Genomic DNA, 19224 nt, shown 5'->3' on the forward strand with positions numbered 1-19224 from the left:
CGCACCGTTTCCAAAACCACTTTAGTTATATAGGCATTGTAAATCTGCTCAAAATTGGAACACTGCTCTGTAGCATTGCTAGTATGCATTTATACATGTACTGCAAGTCACAAATTTGAATTTCATACATATAAAGGTTTGAGCATCCCCTCTTTGCTGTTAGTTTCTACTTGTCATGGGATGAGGAAAATTTACCAACCACTGCTAGGATTCATTGCTGCTCCATTTCAAGATTTCCCATTCCTCTCCAACAGTACTAGTAATGCTAATCTTTCAAAACAAATCTTGAAAAACAAGTGGAATCACTGAAACAGAAAAGCCATTATTCAATCTTGTGTTGTGCATGTTAATTTGAATATTATTACATATTAAAACATCCATATACTACTCATGCCTTTAAAACAAAATGTTATTTTGCAATTAAATACATCTCAGGTTTATTTGCAGATTAAATCGTGCACACCATAAATTACTCAAACAAACACAGCCTAAAATTCCATTAGTTTATTGCTTGCTTATGTTAACAGGTTTTAGAACAGTTTTAATGACCAGCTGCCTACAGTGCCACCTTCTGGTTCCCAGCTATACATCCCTTTGGTTAAATTTTCCACCTTTCCAAAGCTTTATACAGTTGGTTTGCGAAACATTTCAGCAGCATACTTAACATACAGCGCACAATTCATATTAAATTGAACAAAAGACAAATCTTGTGGATTGCAAAGACTGGATAAAGAGATGCAAGACTAACAGTGTACATGCTGATTTGTAATAAAACATCCTTGATGGAATTAAATCCATTGTGATAAAATAAATGTACAATCCATTTAAACAAAACAAAAACGATAACCCTTTCCAATCACACTGTAGTCTTCCACCAAATTAGAGAAATTTCAGAGGAAATGTCAACTAAGCCATCAGAATATAGACTGAGAAGGCTTGGATAATTGTGTACATATACTGTGATGAAATATGCATCTAACCCTATTGGATGATTATGCTAGGTTTCCTTTAACATACTTTTGGATATTTGCTTTCCACTTTTAGTTCACCCTTTTTGCCAAACATGGACACTAAATTATTCGGTTCTCCCCATTGTTTACAGGATTATATTGTTTCCAAATACGCTATTCTGTCCTATATAATCTTGTGGGTTTCAGAATCTTTTCTGTGACTAAATAAATATGCTAAACAAATCCAGCTCTGTGAAGTCAGTCGTTAGGAGGATTCTGAAGAAACTTGTGCATCTGTGGATTCAGAAGATTGAGCTCCACTGGTTACTGTTGGTTCCGTTTCCTTTTCATTAGAAACTGATGTTGCATCAAAGACAAGGGCGGGACTTTGCTCCACTGCAGCTGTGGCAGCAGCAGAATTAAAAGATGAAGTTAATTTAGTTGGAACAGTTGTTACACCAGTGACCAGAGGGAACTGGGTGGGAAATACAGTAGGCATTGTCAGAGGAGCCATTCCAGGCAGGTTCAATGGTGGCAGTGGAGGAAGTGGGGAGAAACCTGGAAGGCAAGAACATTTCAGTGAACAGACTATCCAATGCATTCATCAAGCGGAGAAAAGTATTTACAGTTACAATTTTAATGTTTGCATAAACCAGATTCCAAAAATGCCATACTTGCAATGTAACCTAATGTAAAAAAAGTGTTAATTAAAAATCAAACCAAATGTAGCATTAGGTCCTGATGGTTACACACGGTAAACAAATACATGTACCTACCAGCTGTCGACACAGGTAATCTTCCAACTCCTGGTAATGAAATTGGGGTAAGATTTGGTAAAGCAATATTCAAATTTGGCAAATTGTGTAGGCTAGGTAGACCAGATGGTAATGGCATGAAACCTGTGTAGATACAAAAACATGAATGTTATATTTTCAGTACATTCTTAACATTATCTTATTGGCTATTCTCCTAGAGAAACAAAGATCCTTACCAGGTAATGTAGTAGCAGGGTTTAGAGGTGGCATTGTACCCATTGCAGGATTTATATGTGTTGGCAACAGCGGTACTGTTGGGACACCTTTTAACAACAACAAAAAAAGGGTCAGTTTATTATTAATTCAACATTTGCACTAGAGACAAAGCAAGCTCCACAGGAAACTTCATAGGAAAGCTACACATCAATCCAAACCAGTAAACTGGTGATGCATCCTCCAAAAACATTTTCTACATTAAGACACTGCCATTGTCACTCTTTCATTGAACATAAAATCAGCCTTTGCTTTAACTGCATGTCAAACTGCAACCCATGATGCTTCCTTCCTTTGGCCATTTTCTCCACACCATACAGCCAAGCTAATTGTGTAATACTAAAGTCACTTACATTTTAGGAGATTCCTTTTTGGAAGCAGAATTTGTGGAAGCAGAACTCATACCGCCTCCACGAATAACATTACACATTTAGAATACAGAAATATTTACCTGTGTCGAGCACATTAGTTACAGAAGAGGGAGCAGAACTGATGGAAAGGCCTGATAGCCCTTCTTCTATTCCTGCAGGTGCAGAAGGCACAGCAGGTGTCGGGCCAACAGCAGAGAGTTGAACCTAAGAAAGATGTACATTTTGTAGATAAATGGCAAAGGTCATACACATCAAAACAAAGTAATTTATAATTATACTCAGCAATGTGCTTCTGAGTTACGGCTTTCTGCACTAAAACAAGGCATGAAATACTCCGATCTCCTTTTTCAATGAAAGAAAATGATACAGGACAATATAATTGAGGCAGCTGGTAAAATCTCAAGAAGCAGCTAAATTGTCTGAACAGAAATCAGAGAAAAACATATGTTACTTACTATAAAACACACAAACCTGTTCTTTAATATGATTTTCTTTATTACAAATGTTAAGGTCTCTTTATTGACGAACCTGTCAAACCTGCTCAATGAAATGTTTAACAGCCTGTACACTGTTTTAATTTCTATTTTCTATTTTAGATACTTCTCTGTATATCCAAACAAAAGATAAGTATAAGCTTTGACATTATTCCATTAAATAGTTACTACATTCCAACAATTAATTTGATTTGTATCGTCATAGACAATACTCAAGGACATTTAATATAACCTGGAGGCTCTATCCCTTCTAGATTATGTTTCTCAATATGATCCCAGTGATACTTTTTAAAACTGTGCACGAGAGGAACCTCCCTGATGTAATATAGCCCTGTGGCAACAGTTTCATGTAAACTCAGTATTTCCTTGTACACTGTACATAGTTGTTTACTCCACATAACCCATGAAATATCTTGCCTCTGTAAAGCCATCTTTCAGTGGGCTGACCGGAACGCTAGGTATCTGTCCTGGTAGAGTTAACTTCTTTCCTTCTTCAAATGGACGTGTAGGTATCCTGTGTAAGTAGCCGTAGCCGATTCCACAGCCTAGACTATAACAGGAAACAGTGTTATAAACTTGTCATTCAGTAAATCAGTTTATCCACACACTTAAATTACAGGTCGGTAGCCTTCTTACCTGCCCTCTCCACCCCATGCAGCATTTGGTGTTATGACAACTTCTCGACAATTGTCAGTGTCTGTGTTGTACACATATAGTTTCAAGCCTTTTCCTTCATGCGTTTCTATGAGTGAGAAAAGATCTTCTGACTGAAAAAAAGAAACACATTTTTAGAAAACCAAAAATACTACTGGCTGGTTCACAGACCTGACTAGCACTAATCTTGGCTTACAATATGTTACCTAATGTAAGGAAGTCCATGATTAGTGCTAACTGGGATCTATGATACCATCCCAATAAGTAATTTATAAATAAGAAAAAAAGAAAGAAAAACATCAAGAAGCACTTACAACCAGATATTGTAATTAACTATCCTTATTCTTTTTAAAACATGCAGTATCACACAGTGGTATTACAGGCAAGAACATTAGACATGAAAGTTAACTTCTACACAACAAATGGAATTATATTAAATAGAGCTTCTTTACTCCCTACTTTTTTTTTTAAACATTTACACAAAATTGAATGTGGCCTCTATCCATGAAACATTTATCTTAGATTTACAGTATATATATATATATATATATATATATATATATATATATATATATATATATATATATATATATTTTATGACAATATTTATTTTTTTAAATAAAAAATATTTCCTTCATTGTGTTGTAACTTAGGTCAGCAAAAAAGGAAAGTAGTGCACATCTATTGATGAACCACATTCTTTCAAAGAAATACTAGCCACTACCTCGTTCATGACAGTGTCTGCACCAATAATGTAGTCAGTGTGGGGTTGCAGGCCTGCTAGTGCAGCTGGGGAATTTGGCTCCACTTCCTGGTAAAAAAAATTATAAATAAATAAGACAGTTCATTATAGAAGACATGAAAAGTACCCAAATTTAATTACAAACAGTTTTGTTAAGATAAATGTGTTCACATTCCACCATAGTATTAATAATTGATGTATAGAGATCACACAATCAGCAAATACAACACTGTAAGCTGCAACAGTGAATTAAACAGATTGTGCAATTATCCTGTGAGTTGGTTAGTTTCCTCATGGCAGATCTCTCACATATAAAAAGCATATCACAGTTCACATTTAAATTCAATTCCTTTTCATGACAGACTTTTGAATGGTTAGGACACATTCCAGTGATTAGACTTCTTTTTCACCTTTATTAATATTTGCAGAGGTTTTCATAATATGCAGAAAAATAACTTAATCAGATATCCATATAGTAGTATGTGTAATACTAACACTGTTCAATATTTATTAAAAGTATTTCCTTATACAGTGTTACACATACATGTTGTAGACAATTACATAAATATTGTAGTATTCCATTAAAAAATTAGCTTCTTATGTTAATTACCATTTTTTGTTTATTATTCTGCTCAAAGTGAATATTGTTTCAAAAAATCTATTCCATCTGAGTTATTAATGCAACAAGAGATAAGGAACTCCTGTTTGTAATTGTAATACAGAATTACATTCAAAACACAGTACAAAACAAAATGCTATTACATTTTAACTGGAAAATAATAAATACTGGTTCTTTATTTCACTTACAGTACACATTACTTGAGTGTGCGCTTATGAAGTTACAGGTACCTACAGTGCCTATAGAAAGTCTACACCCCCTTGAACTGTTTTCACATTTTGTTGTGTCAGTGCCTCAGAGTTTCATGCATTTAAATGAGGATTTTTTTCCACTTATCTACACACCATACTACACACTGTTAAGGGGATACAAGTTCTTATTGAGAAAAAATTATATATTAAAAAATACAAAACTGAAAGATCATAATTGGATAAGTCTCCACCCGAGTTAATATTTGGTGGAAGCACCTTTGGCAGCAATTACAGCTGTGAGTCTGTTGGGATAGGTCTCTACCAACTTTGCACACCTAGATTTGGCAATATTTGACCATTCTTCTTTACAAAACTGTTCAAGCTCTGTCAAGTTCCTTGGGGAGCATTGATGGACAGTAATCTTCAAGTCACGCCACAAATTTTCGATTGGATTTAGGGCAAGGCTCTGACTGGGCCACTCAAGGACATTTACCATTTTGTTCCTTATTCACTCCAGTGTAGCTTTGGCTGTGTGCTTTGGGTCGTTGTCATGCTGAAAGGTGAACTTCCATCTCAGTTTCAGCTTTCTTGCAGAGGGCAGCAAGTTTTCCTCAAGGACTTCTCTGTACTTTGCTCCATTCATTTTCCTTTCTATCCTGACAAGTGCCACAGTCCCTGCCGATGAGAAACATCCCCATAACATGATGCTTCACAGTAGGGATGGTGTTCTTTGGGTGATGCTCTCTGTTGGGTTTGCGGCAAACATAACGCTTTGCATTTAGGCCAAAAAGTTCCATTTTAGTTTCGTCAGACCACAAAACTTTTTGCCACATGGCTACAGAATCTTCTGAGTGTTTTTTTGCACACTTTAAACGGGATTCAAGGTGGGCTTTCTTGAGTAATGGCTTCCTTCTTGCCACCCTACCATACGGGCCAGATTTGTGGCGTGCTTGGGATATTGTTGTCACATGTACACTTTGACCAGTCGTGGCCATAAATGCCTACATTTTTTTTTTTATACCCAACCCCTGATCTGTGCCTTTCAACAGCTTTGTCCTGGAGTTCTTTTGAAAGTGCCTTGGTGCTCATGGTTGAGTCTTTGCTCTGAAATATACTACCCAGCAGAGGGAACCTACAGGAACTGCTGAATTTATATAATTTCTAGAATATTATTTTCACTTGGAAGTTGTGGGGTAGGATGTGTAAATGAAAAAAAAAAAAAAACTAATTTCAATGCATTTTAATTCCAGGCCATAAGGCAACAAAATGTGAACATTTTGAAAGGGGGTGTAGACTTTCTATAGGCACTGTAACTATTAAGATGTAGGTTTTTCTGATTGTTACACATCGACAATAAATACACAATGTCCGTTTGCTTGTATACAAGCCAGAAGAAAACAAAGAAAGAAAGATATCTTTCAAATGTTTTTTGGGGTTTTTTTTTTGCACATAAGCATGTATTTGCAATAAAGGTACAGTAACAGAAAAATTGTTTACCTGTCAACTACGACAGCATTGTTCAACAATGTTGTATTGACATTGATTTTTGTCATCACTAGGCTCCAAATCTAGTAAATAAATATACTTACTAGTACATGCCAGACATTTTCATTGGCACCCTCGAAGCTGCAGAAACGAATGCTGACGCCAAGCAATCCCTGCCCTCCCCACATGTTACTGGGGGTCACTGTAGTCTCTCTCAGCTCCAGGGTTTTGCTGCTGTATACCAACATTTTCACTGGCTTCTCCACATTCGCTTTCAACAGGTCTTTAAGAGTGTCATTGTCTTTATTCTGTCAAAACAACAAATGTCAAACAGTTTAATAACTAGAAAAAGATCTGGGGAAAAAGCGCTACATCCCTAATATTAACACATTCTACAATCACCCAACAATAAACAACTGTTCAACAATGTCCTGAAGAAACCAGATTTCACATTTTGAATCAGAATTTATATTATACAGCTCATATATTTTCTTTGAATGCAATCTCTTTTCTTCTTTTCCTTGCTTTTTAAATTGCAAACAAGTTAGAAGCAAAATGGAATGCTCCTATGGTTCTAATAGCTCACCGGTTCAACATTAGAAGGAGCTGAAATTCCCTGCTTGACCTGTGTAAGAAAAAGAAGGAACTTCCATGACATTTAATTTGCTCAATAAAAGGCAAAAAAAGACAAAGGTATTTTGACTACGCAGATGACCTTGAGATGAATGCTGAATGGGAAAATGTACTTCGCTGGCTAGGAAAAAGAGTTTCAAAATACTGGTCTTGGAAGTCACTATTGCCGAATCTCTAAGTAGTAGGATGTAAATGTTGCCATCAAACATATGCATTTTGATTGGTTGCCACTACTGTATGCTGTGTGAACAGCCTAATGAACGTCATATGCAGAGTTTGAGTAGATGTAATTTATCTTGTCATTATTTGTAAACTTGGCAAGTGTACTTTTGACCCACCTATCACAGGCTTTTCTAGCTATTAGGCTTGTAATGATAACGATAATTATCAAATTATTTATCGACTGGACCCCACGATAACAAATCGATAATATTAATGAAATCGAAAATTCCATGAAATTAAAAACGTATCCTGTATATATTAACTTACTGTCAAGAACGTAAGAGTTGTTGCTTCTAAAAGTTACTGAGAATATGCATCTGTGAACAAATACAGGATGATGATGCAGAGATCAAGCGTAACCTGCTTTGTTAATGTATTTTATACATATGATTTTGTTTTAAATCAGTCCCAACTGTAGCCGTCTGTCTTGAGCGAAACTAATAATATTTAACATTACTACGTTAACGTGTTGCTGTTTCAGAAATTATTTATTTTACCTTTTCGTTTTGAAGCAATGCACTATCCGCAACCTTTTTCGTTTTTGACAGCTGTCTTAGTCTAAATCTAAATGCAGCTGGATCGTAGCTTGACGTATGTGATCCAACGAAACGTTGCAGGTTTTACAAAACAGTTTGCCACCAGGAGAATGCAAAATTATTGTACACGATCCGCTGCAGTAATTATTGTATATATTTAAAAAAAAAAAAAAAAAAAAAAAAAAAAAAATTTGGACACTTGCTTAACAGTATTAGATGAGATCTCCTAGGATACTAAACCCGCCCCGGATGCCCATCTCTACCAATCAGTGAGGAGAGCCCAGGGTGGTTATTGGCTGCTGTTGAGTCAATCAATAAATCCTGTCCCGTTTTCTTTTTTACATTGAAACAAGCTTATAACCACATCAGGAACCTGGACCGATACACAACTTAATTGGATTTAAATGCAGGGTAAAAGTACACAAAATAAACAGTTTTCACAGTGAAGAATGAATTTCACGGTCTGTGTCACGTTTTTCACGGCCGTAAAATAGGTAGGGCCTTACTGTGTAAGTGTAAGCGAATCCACGTGGGCGAAACGCTACTCTTGAGGACTCCTGCATGGGACGCATTTTTGGTTGCGTCGTGGTACGTAGATTGATTAGGCCTATGGAGACGCAAAATAAAATTATCAACCGGAGTTGTCGCTGTCGAAAGCTCCGTTGCAGGAAAGGGTAGGCTACCTCTAATGTACTGTTTGGAAAAATGACGATATAGTTATATTCACTGAAGATAATGCACATCTAAGTGGCTAGCACACTGGAAGGGACTGCTGCTTTCGCTAGCAGAAGCTGGGCCACGTAATTCAGAAATTGTAACCAACAGCAAAATTAAAAACACATGAGAGATCGAATTATTTCCATGTGAATAGGCCATAATGTTAACGTGATTTTCAAACCTTTTTTTTTTTTCTCTCCTTTGGTCAGTGGGGTTGATTTATTTATTTATTGTTGTTCTTGATTTATTTATTTATTAATTTACTGTTATGTTTACACTGGAAATGTGTCAGATTTTACACAGAAGGCGACAAAGGCTAATGACGGCAGGAATATGAAAATTGGAGAATGCTATATTTAAATACTAATGTATTTATCAAACGTGTCTTAAAACATTGGGATTTGTTTGCATTAGTTTTTTTTTTCATACCATGCTCTATAAAAAGATGACTTTTAAAGCATTTTAACTCAATGATCGATAATCAATGTCAACGTCAGGGTTCGATTTACAACACTACTAACTATAGTACCAATAAACCCCTTACAATAACACATCAATGGAAATATTAAGACTTTTGAACTGTTTTACTATAAATCATGAAATGTAAGCAATATTTAAAAAAAAAACAACAAAAAAAAAACAATAACTCTGCATCAGTAGGCAGTAAACTTCAATTACATAACCGCGTTTTAAATGGAAACTATGAAACAAGGTCTGCTTCTAATACTACATTGAAAATTACTTGTTTTAATGTCTAATATCATCACTGTGTCCTTCACTGAAAACTGAAAAGGAGCTTTGTACTTCACTTCTCTGCTACTTATTTTAGCTACAACCGTAAACCTCAGGACATCAATGTCTCTAGTCATGTTTAAAATTATCCAGTGATAGCATTTGATCTTCTGGCCAGAGGTGGGTACTTAGAAAACAATTATGTTTTTACTGTGAAGTGCAGAGTGGCTATTTGCAGATTTATACAATGAACCTAAATTTAAAACTATTTTAATAAGGATCCCATATATAGGTTTATCTGGTATTGAATTAACAGAATTTTACAACTGGACACAAATATGATTCTTTTAAGATAAAGTACATCTTACTGTATAAACTGAATAACAGAATACATTGAAAACCCCTAGTGTAAAGCTATATAATTTTGCTGTAGTTGGTACAGAACCATAAAAAGGACAACATATACAGCACATCCTATCCAAGGATGGTGCAATCAATCACACCTCCAGAATAGGGTCCATTGGGACAGGCTACACAACACAAGACCACATCCTGATAAACTGCATTAACCCAGCTAAGATACAAACCCTTACTGATTCCTGCCCAAGTGCCTGTCAGCACAGAACTACATCTGCTACACAGACTTCTGCATCAGCACCAACAACATTCGGTCTATAGAAGTGTTCAAACCATTCTGGAAGGACTTTAATTACTAAGTGGGATTACAGTGTGTGCCTTAAACCAAGACACATATATTACCTCATAACAAGTTGCATTCTTCTTTATTAAATTTTAATCACAATTTACAGATAGGAGGAATACCTACAAGCTTCCATGTACAACCATTAATTATACTGAAACAGGAAGAAATTAAATGAATTTTCTGTACAAATTACCTGTTTGTTATGTTTTCCCATACATACACTCCAAGACTCCATGATTATGCCCACTAAAGCAACACATGCATTTGTGTTTTGTGCTGAAACAAACATTTACTATGACTTCATAAATCCTTTAAGTATTACCAGAAAAATGTAAGAACTTACCAATCGTGTGTTATTAATTGAAACAATGAAGTCAAAGAATGGCTCCAGCCCTGCCCGGTGTCCTGGAGAATTCTCTTGTACCTGAAATTAAAGGAGGATTGGGTTATTCTGTTGAAATCCACACAACGTTTTCCAAGTAAAGAGCACTGCCAATTGCTTGTCACCACTGTACATTGGAGATTTGCCATTGCCTTAGTGTTCCAACCAAACCAAAATCATTTGATTCAACAGCTTTGAATGTCTCAATGTGTGCAATACACAACTGATTACAGGTGTATATATAGAAATCAGCAGATGATCACCTTTAACTGTACCAATTTTCTCCTGAGATATAGCTTGCACACTTGATTATTTACCCTTTATCTCAAGCCCACATTTACACTTTACATACTATGAGTAATCATGTTAAAGCCAACTTAAAGGCTAGTGATCAATGGTGCAACTACATTATGCAGAATGTCTCAAAGAGAGGTTATGCATACAGTGTAGTACCTGCACTTGGTTTAAATAAATCAATCAACTATTTTTTTTTTTTTTTTTGTTATTAATCTTGAATGAAGCTTTCAGTTGGATACTTCCTGATACTACACGGATGGAAATAAGATTCCTACTGCATAGCAGTTTCATCCACTCCAGGTTTTACTATGAGCTAGATTAGTCCCAGTCTAGTTGTCCTGCCACCTTTTATAACGCCACCTTCGCATACAACCAGCTATTCTCTCTGAACAAATGTCACAAATATAAAAACTGCTATTTGTACCGTTCTATCACCACCCGCCAACTTCCCCAGCCAAGCAAACATAAATATAAGCATTGTAGTTTCCCTCATTGTAGCGCCAGCGAAATAATCATGGCCAATTAAAACAACGTTATGCAGTTAACCGTTGACTCTCTTTCCTAATTCGTTGTTAACGGAACGTTCATACCAATGTCATCAACACTTCCGCTCCCAAAGCAAAGTACAAAATGGCAAGTCGACCCTACATTTAACACCAGAGCAAAATAAACAAATCTGCATGTATGCATCTGAAAATAAGAAAGCAAGACATCGCAAATGTTTTCTTTGCTTGACAAATACATATTTTTAAAACTACAGTATAGTTTCTGCAAAAGCAGGTAGACCAGTTTCAAAGCATGGTCTGCCTGGTGCCTATGCAAATATGTAACATTCAACAACATTCATGCTTAATATCAAATTTAAAATGGATCCAACCATATCCAAGTATGTCTAAACCTTCCAGAACCAAATAATGATACATTTCGAATTAACAAAATACTACATTTATAGGTGAGGCTTAATATTTCTATTTCACTTTGAATCTGATAAGAGATTTGATTAGCTGTGCAGAAAAAAAGAGCTAAGAAAGGGGTATTCTGCAGCAGATTATGCTGAATGTTCCTGTCAGCTCCCAGCTATAAAAAATTATATCAGGGAGAAGATCTTCGGGTCCCAACCAGATCCACAGGTGCACATTGTGCTCCTGTGGACACCTACTCTGCAGCCCTGGTATTTGCCATTCAAAAATATTACTTATTCCAAAATGTCATAGATTTACTTCATCTTAATATTCAACTATCAGATCACTCAATATAACTCATTTGTTTCACTTACTGAGTAAACACTGAAGAATTGTGTTTAGAGATGATCTAATTTCCAAATGCTAAATAACTCAATAAAATGTCAACACTCTTATCTTAAATGATTAATTGAGGACTGAAGGGCTATACTATATGCACGAAGCATACACATGTATAAATAATCTTTTAATAATAAAATGTGGATTTATTTTGCAGTACTTAAATGGACTGCAAAACTGGGGGATTTTTTTTTTTTTTAAAGGGTTGAGTTTGCCAAATTATTAATCCATAGGCTGTTACAGGACATATATGATGCGTCACTTTCTTACCCCCCTATTATATATAAAAATACTATTAATATGAATTACTCCAACTCGTTAGTAAATTACTTTATGATGAACTATAATTCACAGGTTAATAACTCGGATTATTTTATAAAACATGAACTAACATTATACTTTACTACTGGCGATTTAAACAATTGACTGGAAACAATGGTGCTTTAAAACTCATTACTGGTGCCCAACCCATACAAGAATAATAACACAACCACAAAACACTAACAGGAGACAAAGCATCATGCATTATAGCTGGTCAAAATCAGTTTTTTTTTTTTCTCAAGTGCATATACAAGCCAAAACCTTTTACCTTACCACACGCTGACAATCTGAAATCATCAGTACTTATTTGTAAAAACGGTAACGGTAGTTGTGCATGGGAAATGAAAGCCCCGTATAATGTAGAACATCAACAACATGTAATTCAAGAACTATGACACGTTATTGCATTCGTGAATACAAAAATATGTAGTCTAAATGCAATAACTGACTTGAAAACTAAGGTACGACATCGATACTAAGTATACTAGGCCGCGATTAAATCCCTGTCCTCGGGTTAAGTGCACTGCCTAAACTGGCTCAATAATAGCTCAGGGGATGGTGGAATTTAGACGCCATCCTGTGCTCCATCCAAACTAGCTACACGTATTTGAAAAAAAAAAGATAAACATAAAATGCATACTCTGAGCACATGATAACCCTCGGAACCTCCACCGGGAATTTCGAAACTCTGCGCGCCCCCCATGTCTCCAGCTTTCTTTAATGTTTATAATAATGACTTATTCCACCTCAGTTCCGGCCACACTAAACGGTGCAACAGCCAAAGTCTCCGTCAGCAACAACAGACAATTCAGCTGTTACGTGGCACTTGGAATAAAGAACCACGGAATGCTGGGATCGAGGCACTCCAACTATAAAACAGACTGGCGTTCTTAGAGAACAGCTACAGCATTAAGCAGTAAGGTCCTAGGGAGTTGTGATGGAAGTTTAGGTCGGAAAGTGAGACAAATCATAAAATGATATGGGAATTGATGTGTATGTATTAACAAATCTGACACATTGTCATTAAGTTGCTTCGTAAAAAAAATAAATAAATACGTGCTTGCAATATATATATATATATATATATATATATATATATATATATATATATATATATATATATATATATATATATATATATATATATATATATATAATATATATATATATATATATATATTGAATACGTGGATGAAGGCTATATATGCGTCCTGAGCCGTTCTAAAAAAAAATAATACCACAGTAGTGACGTCAAAAATTGAAAATTCTTTAGAGGAAAATATACTTAAACTTTGACATATTTGACTCCTCGAGATCATCACTTTCAATTCAAACACAAAATGTCGTGTTTTCAATCACTCGGCAACAGCCACAGTACATAAATGTTCATTAATGAGAATACGTTAAAAAAAAATGTAAAGCTGGTACATTTGTATCTCAGAAACGGATAATGACATAGAACGTCTGTAGAGCACTGAAACACTACGTTTAAAAAACCGAACTGTGGTGCTGAATCTCGTCTTTAATATTAACATCACAAGGGTATCCATGTATTAATATATATATATATATATATATATATATATATATATATATATAGATATAGATATAGATATAGATATAGATAGGCCTCTTCAGTGAGTTACAGGAAAACAATTGCATCTCGGGTTTCTATGACAGTGTAAATTATTCGACCTTCTTCGGTCTCGTAATTTATGACGTCACAGAAACCCTAGATGAAATAATGTTCTTGTAACTCACGGAAGCCATCTATAGGGCAGCAGTGTGGAATAGTAGTTAGTGCTCTGGACTCTTGATTGGAGGGTCGTGGGTTCAATCCTAGGTTACATTGTTTTCAGTGGGTTACACATTACTTCATCGTAATGGCATGGCAGTAGTCCTTTGATGCTTGTTAAATACAACGTATACATGGTAGTTCTATTAGATTAATCTTATGACTATTCATTACAGCAATGCTAAATCAAAACAGCATTTTTCAGTTACTATTACTGTCAATTAAACTCAGCCAGTCAGTCTACTGTACTGTCAACCTTCCAATCCCCAATCTGTTATCTGTGCTTCTGTAAAACTATAGACTTGAGTAACAGCGAGGGCACTAGTATTTCTAGCCATGTGGACTGGGGATCAACTGGTCTGATAGAAGTCTTTAGGGTTAGGGTTAAGAGTTTCATCTCCCGTTATCAAATGAATCAGATTAATAAATAAAAATAAATCAATTGCACAATTATGTCCTTTTCTTCATTTTTATTTAAATATAACAATAAGAAAATTAATAGCAGATACAGTATACATATATGCAAGTAAATAAACATAGCAGTTGATGTGCCATTGTGTGTGTGTGTGTTTTTTTTAAGCTAACAGTTTTCCTTAAGATGACAATCATTTTGTTTTTAGTTTCTTGACATTGTGTATTTAGATTTTCTTGGTCTTTATTTCTGCCTTGTTTTTCTTTTATCTTGCTTTTGGTTGGCCTGTCATGACACCTTCCCCCAAGAACTTGAGTAATAAATAAATAAATAAATAAATAAATAATAAAAAAGCGGTTTTAAAAAAGTAATTAAAAAGCAGAGGTAATGCTTTGAAAATATGGCCCACTGTTTCTTAACAGCATGTATCACCTACACCCAGTAAAACCAAATCTAACGTGTCCGATTTCTAGAAGTATGAAACCCAAGTGTACTGCAATATCCATATTTGAAACCTGTGGCATGTCTATATTATATACAATGTTATTTTTATGTTGAAGAGGTTATAAATGTTGTCCAATATATAAGAATGGTTCTATGTAGGACCTAAAAATCCAGCAGTTACACTATGATTCCATAATGCCCCGACACACTCGTTTCTAAGTGTAGTATTGCATTGTATAATATGTCATTAAAAACAATTGATTTCAACATAATATATGCCAAAATCAGCAATTGTTTTTACACTCCACGTAGAGGTATGCATATAAATGTGACATGCTGGCTGTCTTCGATAATGTATTCCAGTACTACAAAGTTAACTCGTCGTGCATCATTTCCTTAGTAATGTTTAAAAACTACTTACCTCATTTGCTCTGTACCATTCCTCATGAGACATTTTAGTTTAAATGATATATTCATATATTTTTGCCGTGCATTACTAAAAGGTGTGTGTTCAAATGATATCTAATCTTTAGTCAAACCACTGTTTTATATGACTTTTCTATCATAAGAACATAAGAAAGTTTACAAACGAGAGGAGGTCATTCGGCCCATCTTGCTCGTTTGGTTGTTAGTAGCTTATTGATCCCAGAATCTCATCAAGCAGCTTCTTGAAGGATCCCAGGGTGTCAGCTTCAACATCATTACTGGGGAGTTGGTTCCAGACCCTCACAATTCTCTGTGTGAAAAAGTGCCTCCTATTTTCTGTTCTGAATGCCCCTTTATCTAATCTCCATTTGTGACACCTGGTCCTTGTTTCTTTTTTCAGGTCGAAAAAGTCCCCTGGGTCGACGTTGTCAATACCTTTTAGAATTTTCAATGCTAAAGCAAGAGTACTGCATAGTCTTCTTTGTTCAAGACTATCAATGGCAAGCTGTTTCAAAACCTTTAGTGTGGTTTGTTAACCATACAGTTTCCTGTGGCATGTCATATTCAAATGATTATTATTAACACTCTGTGGCATGTCACATTAAAATGATTAGCATTAACACTTTAGCATTACTTTAGGGAAGTCTTAAGTTGACTGGACCAAAAAAAAGACCTGAAAACAAAGCAGACTAATTTCAGACACATTATTATGATTATTATTATTATTATTGTCATACCCCCCTCCACTATTTACACAATCTATGGTCCAGGGTTGTGGACAAGGTTCTGGTATATAAAACCTGTTTCTTGGTCAATGTCTAGCTTATATCAACTCTCTTTTCAGTATTATCATCATCACATTGGACAATACAAATATCAATGGTTCCACAACATTCCAAGTAGTCTTGAGGCGTTTTCTATACAGCGCTGTATCTGCAAACCTTTTTAAATGTTACCCACTATTTATTTGAAGAAATTTTTCTACTATTAGGTTTCAGGCTCTGAGTTTTTAATTGGCATTTCTAAAAGAAAATATTTACAATTTTCTATTTCACTATTGTCTCTTTAAGGTTATAGACAGCCAGGGGTATGAAAAAAGTGGGTTACTTCACCATGCCCTGACAGAAAATGTCCCAAACAACCAGTATAAGTACCAGATAAACATCACAAAAATCAAATCCAAGCAGCATTCTGCTTCTTATTAGGCTTTAATGTGATTCTCAATGCAATATACTGACACTACAGTATACAGGTACTTTTTACTTACTAGGTAATAGCTTTCAAGTTTGTACTCAGTTTGGACAAAGAAATCAACATGACTCACATCATCTGTTACTCTAGGTATTCAATCTCACCTTTGCACTACAACAATACCTTTATATATTAGTACTTTGTTTATAATCATGTGTATAGAAGAATATTTAAATACACTGAAACATGATGGGTTATTATAAACATAATAGTATACTGTAAAACAAGTGACAACTAATTAACTGTGCACAATGCCATCAGTTGAAATTAATGGTAATCATTTATTGGTAACACCACTGTATGATGGCAACGCATATCATTTATCACATGTTCCGCTATACGAGAACAGTAGTATATGCCGCTGCTATCAAACAAAGCATTTTATAACAACAATGATCATGGTGGTCCTTAATGGGTAGTTAATCACTAAGGATGACTTGCGAGGTAATGGGTATCAAATTACCCAGTTTAGGACCTCCATGTCAGTCATTATCATCTCACTAAACTGTACAAATGTATTACAGTTTACCAGAGGCGAGTCTTATCAGTGATAAGCAATCTGTCTTTAGACCCCTACATCCAACCTTTATTGTGTTTGTGATATTCACTGACAGAATCATGGGTGCTTTCAATCTGGTTGAACAATGCAAAGCAACTTCCCCTTGTATTCCAAGAGCTAGTGACAATTTACTATGCTTTAACAGCAATGCCCAAACCCAGATACCTAACTACATAAAATCTCCATTTGAAAAGAGGATTGGGGTCTGATGGGACTCCGATTGTATACTCTTGTTCTCACCAATTCATGTTTGCTCTGATTCTGAGGTTAGTTTGTATACTAACAGAACAGTTGCTTCATGCACCCTGCTGTGAGATTACCATTGATAACCTACTATATTTTTTTCCAAGCCTATTTTAGCTCCTCAAATTGGAAGCATTCTACAAAGTGACCTCCATATCAAATGCATAGGGATATGTCTTTCATTTTGTCTTTAATTGGCTCCATAAAACTGCCAAATATTTGATAATTGCTACATCTGACCTCCTTTAGATTGCCGTGACACTGTCTGGCTGGCCCACTTACACAAAGCTTTGCAATACAGAATTCCCTTTAGAGATATTAACAGGAAAATCATGAACCCATTTGGTAATGTTGCTATCATAGTTAACAATTTCCAGTAACAAAGGTTACCTCTGTATTTAACAAATCAGAACCAAGTTTAAAATTGTCATTGTGTTGTATTCCATGGTATGCATTTAAACATTAGCTTAACAAGAACATTGAAGACTGTTTAAAAACCTGGACTGTAGCCATAAGAGAATTCTGGCCAGCTTCAGATTGAACTGCAAATCTAAGAACATCTGTAACATTCAGCACTGGCACATATTTGTCTCTCAGTGGCCAACTCCTAATAACACCACTGAGTGGCAGGCCTGCCTTACACATCACGCTCAGTCTAACCACTCTCCAGCTTTAGAGCGCTGAAAAGCAGCAAATTATGCTTTTGGGTCTGTTCTGTGCTGTGCATTTGTTTGTCTTCATCCATGTACTACAGAGACATACCTTAGTCTTCTACATTCTCTTATATTTATAATCTCAGGATATGAAAACCAGTTGCTATACTAGGACTATTTCTACAGAATACTACATTTCATAGGGCCCAAATACTGCTCCAAAAAATCACACGCTCATTTAGCGCATCGATTTATTATTTCTTATCAATCAATCAATATTTATTTTATATAGCGCCTTTCATAGTGGACCACCATCACAAAGCGCTTTACAAGATAGTGAGGAACAATGCATAATACATTAAATACAGTGAAATACAGGGCATAGTACATTAAATATAAACAGTAAAAACAATGCAAATACATTAAATACAGGCTAAATACATTAAATACAAGGCTAGGATGTGAATTCTAAACATTGTGGATGCGTGTGTCATACAGAATCATACGAATAAGATGGAGTGAAAAACCTGCAATAGCAATTTAGACAGCAGCTAATGAAAGATATCAGGTGTAAAGAGCATTGAAAGCAAGAGAGAACAAGTGGGTCTTGAGAGTTGATTTGAAGCAAGCAACTGTGGGAGCTACAAGCACTAAAACTGGGAGAGAGTTCCAGAGAGTCGAGGCCATGAAGCTAAAACTGTTACCAGCAGGAGTAAAACTCGTGTATTATTCTTTGGTGTTAATGCACACTTTTATTAACACTAAAGAAGCAAAAACAAGGCCGGCACAAAATAAACAAAGTACAGGGACCAAAATTGAGGGCTAAACAAAAACACAAGTCCTACACCAAAAATACTCTTCCACCCCAACAAAGGATTTCACTTTTATTCCATGTGGCTGGGGATTGATTGATGATCAATTATGCAATCAAGACCCAACCGCATTCCACATGTGGATTTGGCAGGGTGGAATTAACCCTATCCCCGCCAAACTTAAATTCAAAATAATTAATCTTTATTTACAATATATATATATATTGAAAATAATATCATAGAATTATATT

At 35.4% G+C, this 19224-nt stretch overlaps 1 protein-coding gene across 5 annotated transcripts; it reads right to left on the reverse strand.

The window, feature by feature from the left end:
• Positions 1-489: 489 nt before the first annotated feature.
• Positions 490-13232, reverse strand: LOC117402470 (Golgi reassembly-stacking protein 2-like). 5 transcript variants are annotated; one of them, XM_034003649.2, is made up of 11 exons: positions 13019-13232; positions 10421-10501; positions 7121-7159; positions 6639-6842; positions 4222-4308; positions 3480-3610; positions 3261-3393; positions 2430-2553; positions 1942-2028; positions 1727-1849; positions 490-1508 (listed from the first exon to the last, which is right to left on the reverse strand). In XM_034003649.2, exons 1-11 carry the CDS (start codon positions 13079-13081, stop codon positions 1216-1218), a joined length of 1365 nt encoding a protein of 454 aa, XP_033859540.1. In that variant the 5' UTR covers positions 13082-13232; the 3' UTR covers positions 490-1215. The 5 variants fall into 5 exon arrangements, with proteins under 5 accessions (XP_033859540.1, XP_058888248.1, XP_033859549.1 ...); XM_059032265.1 differs by having other exon boundaries at positions 13125-13228; XM_034003658.2 differs by lacking the exon at positions 7121-7159 and having other exon boundaries at positions 13019-13229.
• Positions 13233-19224: the final 5992 nt, after the last annotated feature.

The sequence above is a fragment of the Acipenser ruthenus genome, chromosome 10 (genome assembly GCF_902713425.1).
Source record: "Acipenser ruthenus chromosome 10, fAciRut3.2 maternal haplotype, whole genome shotgun sequence".
NCBI classification, from domain to species: Eukaryota; Metazoa; Chordata; class Actinopteri; order Acipenseriformes; family Acipenseridae; genus Acipenser; species Acipenser ruthenus.

Excerpts from the sequence above, each read along its gene's own strand:
- LOC117402470 (XM_034003649.2), bottom strand. The coding sequence starts at position 13,081 with ATGGGGGGCGCGCAGAGTTTCGAAATTCCCGGTGGAGGTTCCGAGGGT. Across the intron at positions 10,502-13,018 it reads AGGGTTATCATGTGCTCAGA|GTACAAGAGAATTCTCCAGG; the intron begins GTATGCATTTTA and ends CTTTAATTTCAG. Across the intron at positions 1,509-1,726 it reads ATTACCTGTGTCGACAGCTG|GTTTCTCCCCACTTCCTCCA; the intron begins GTAGGTACATGT and ends CTTGCCTTCCAG.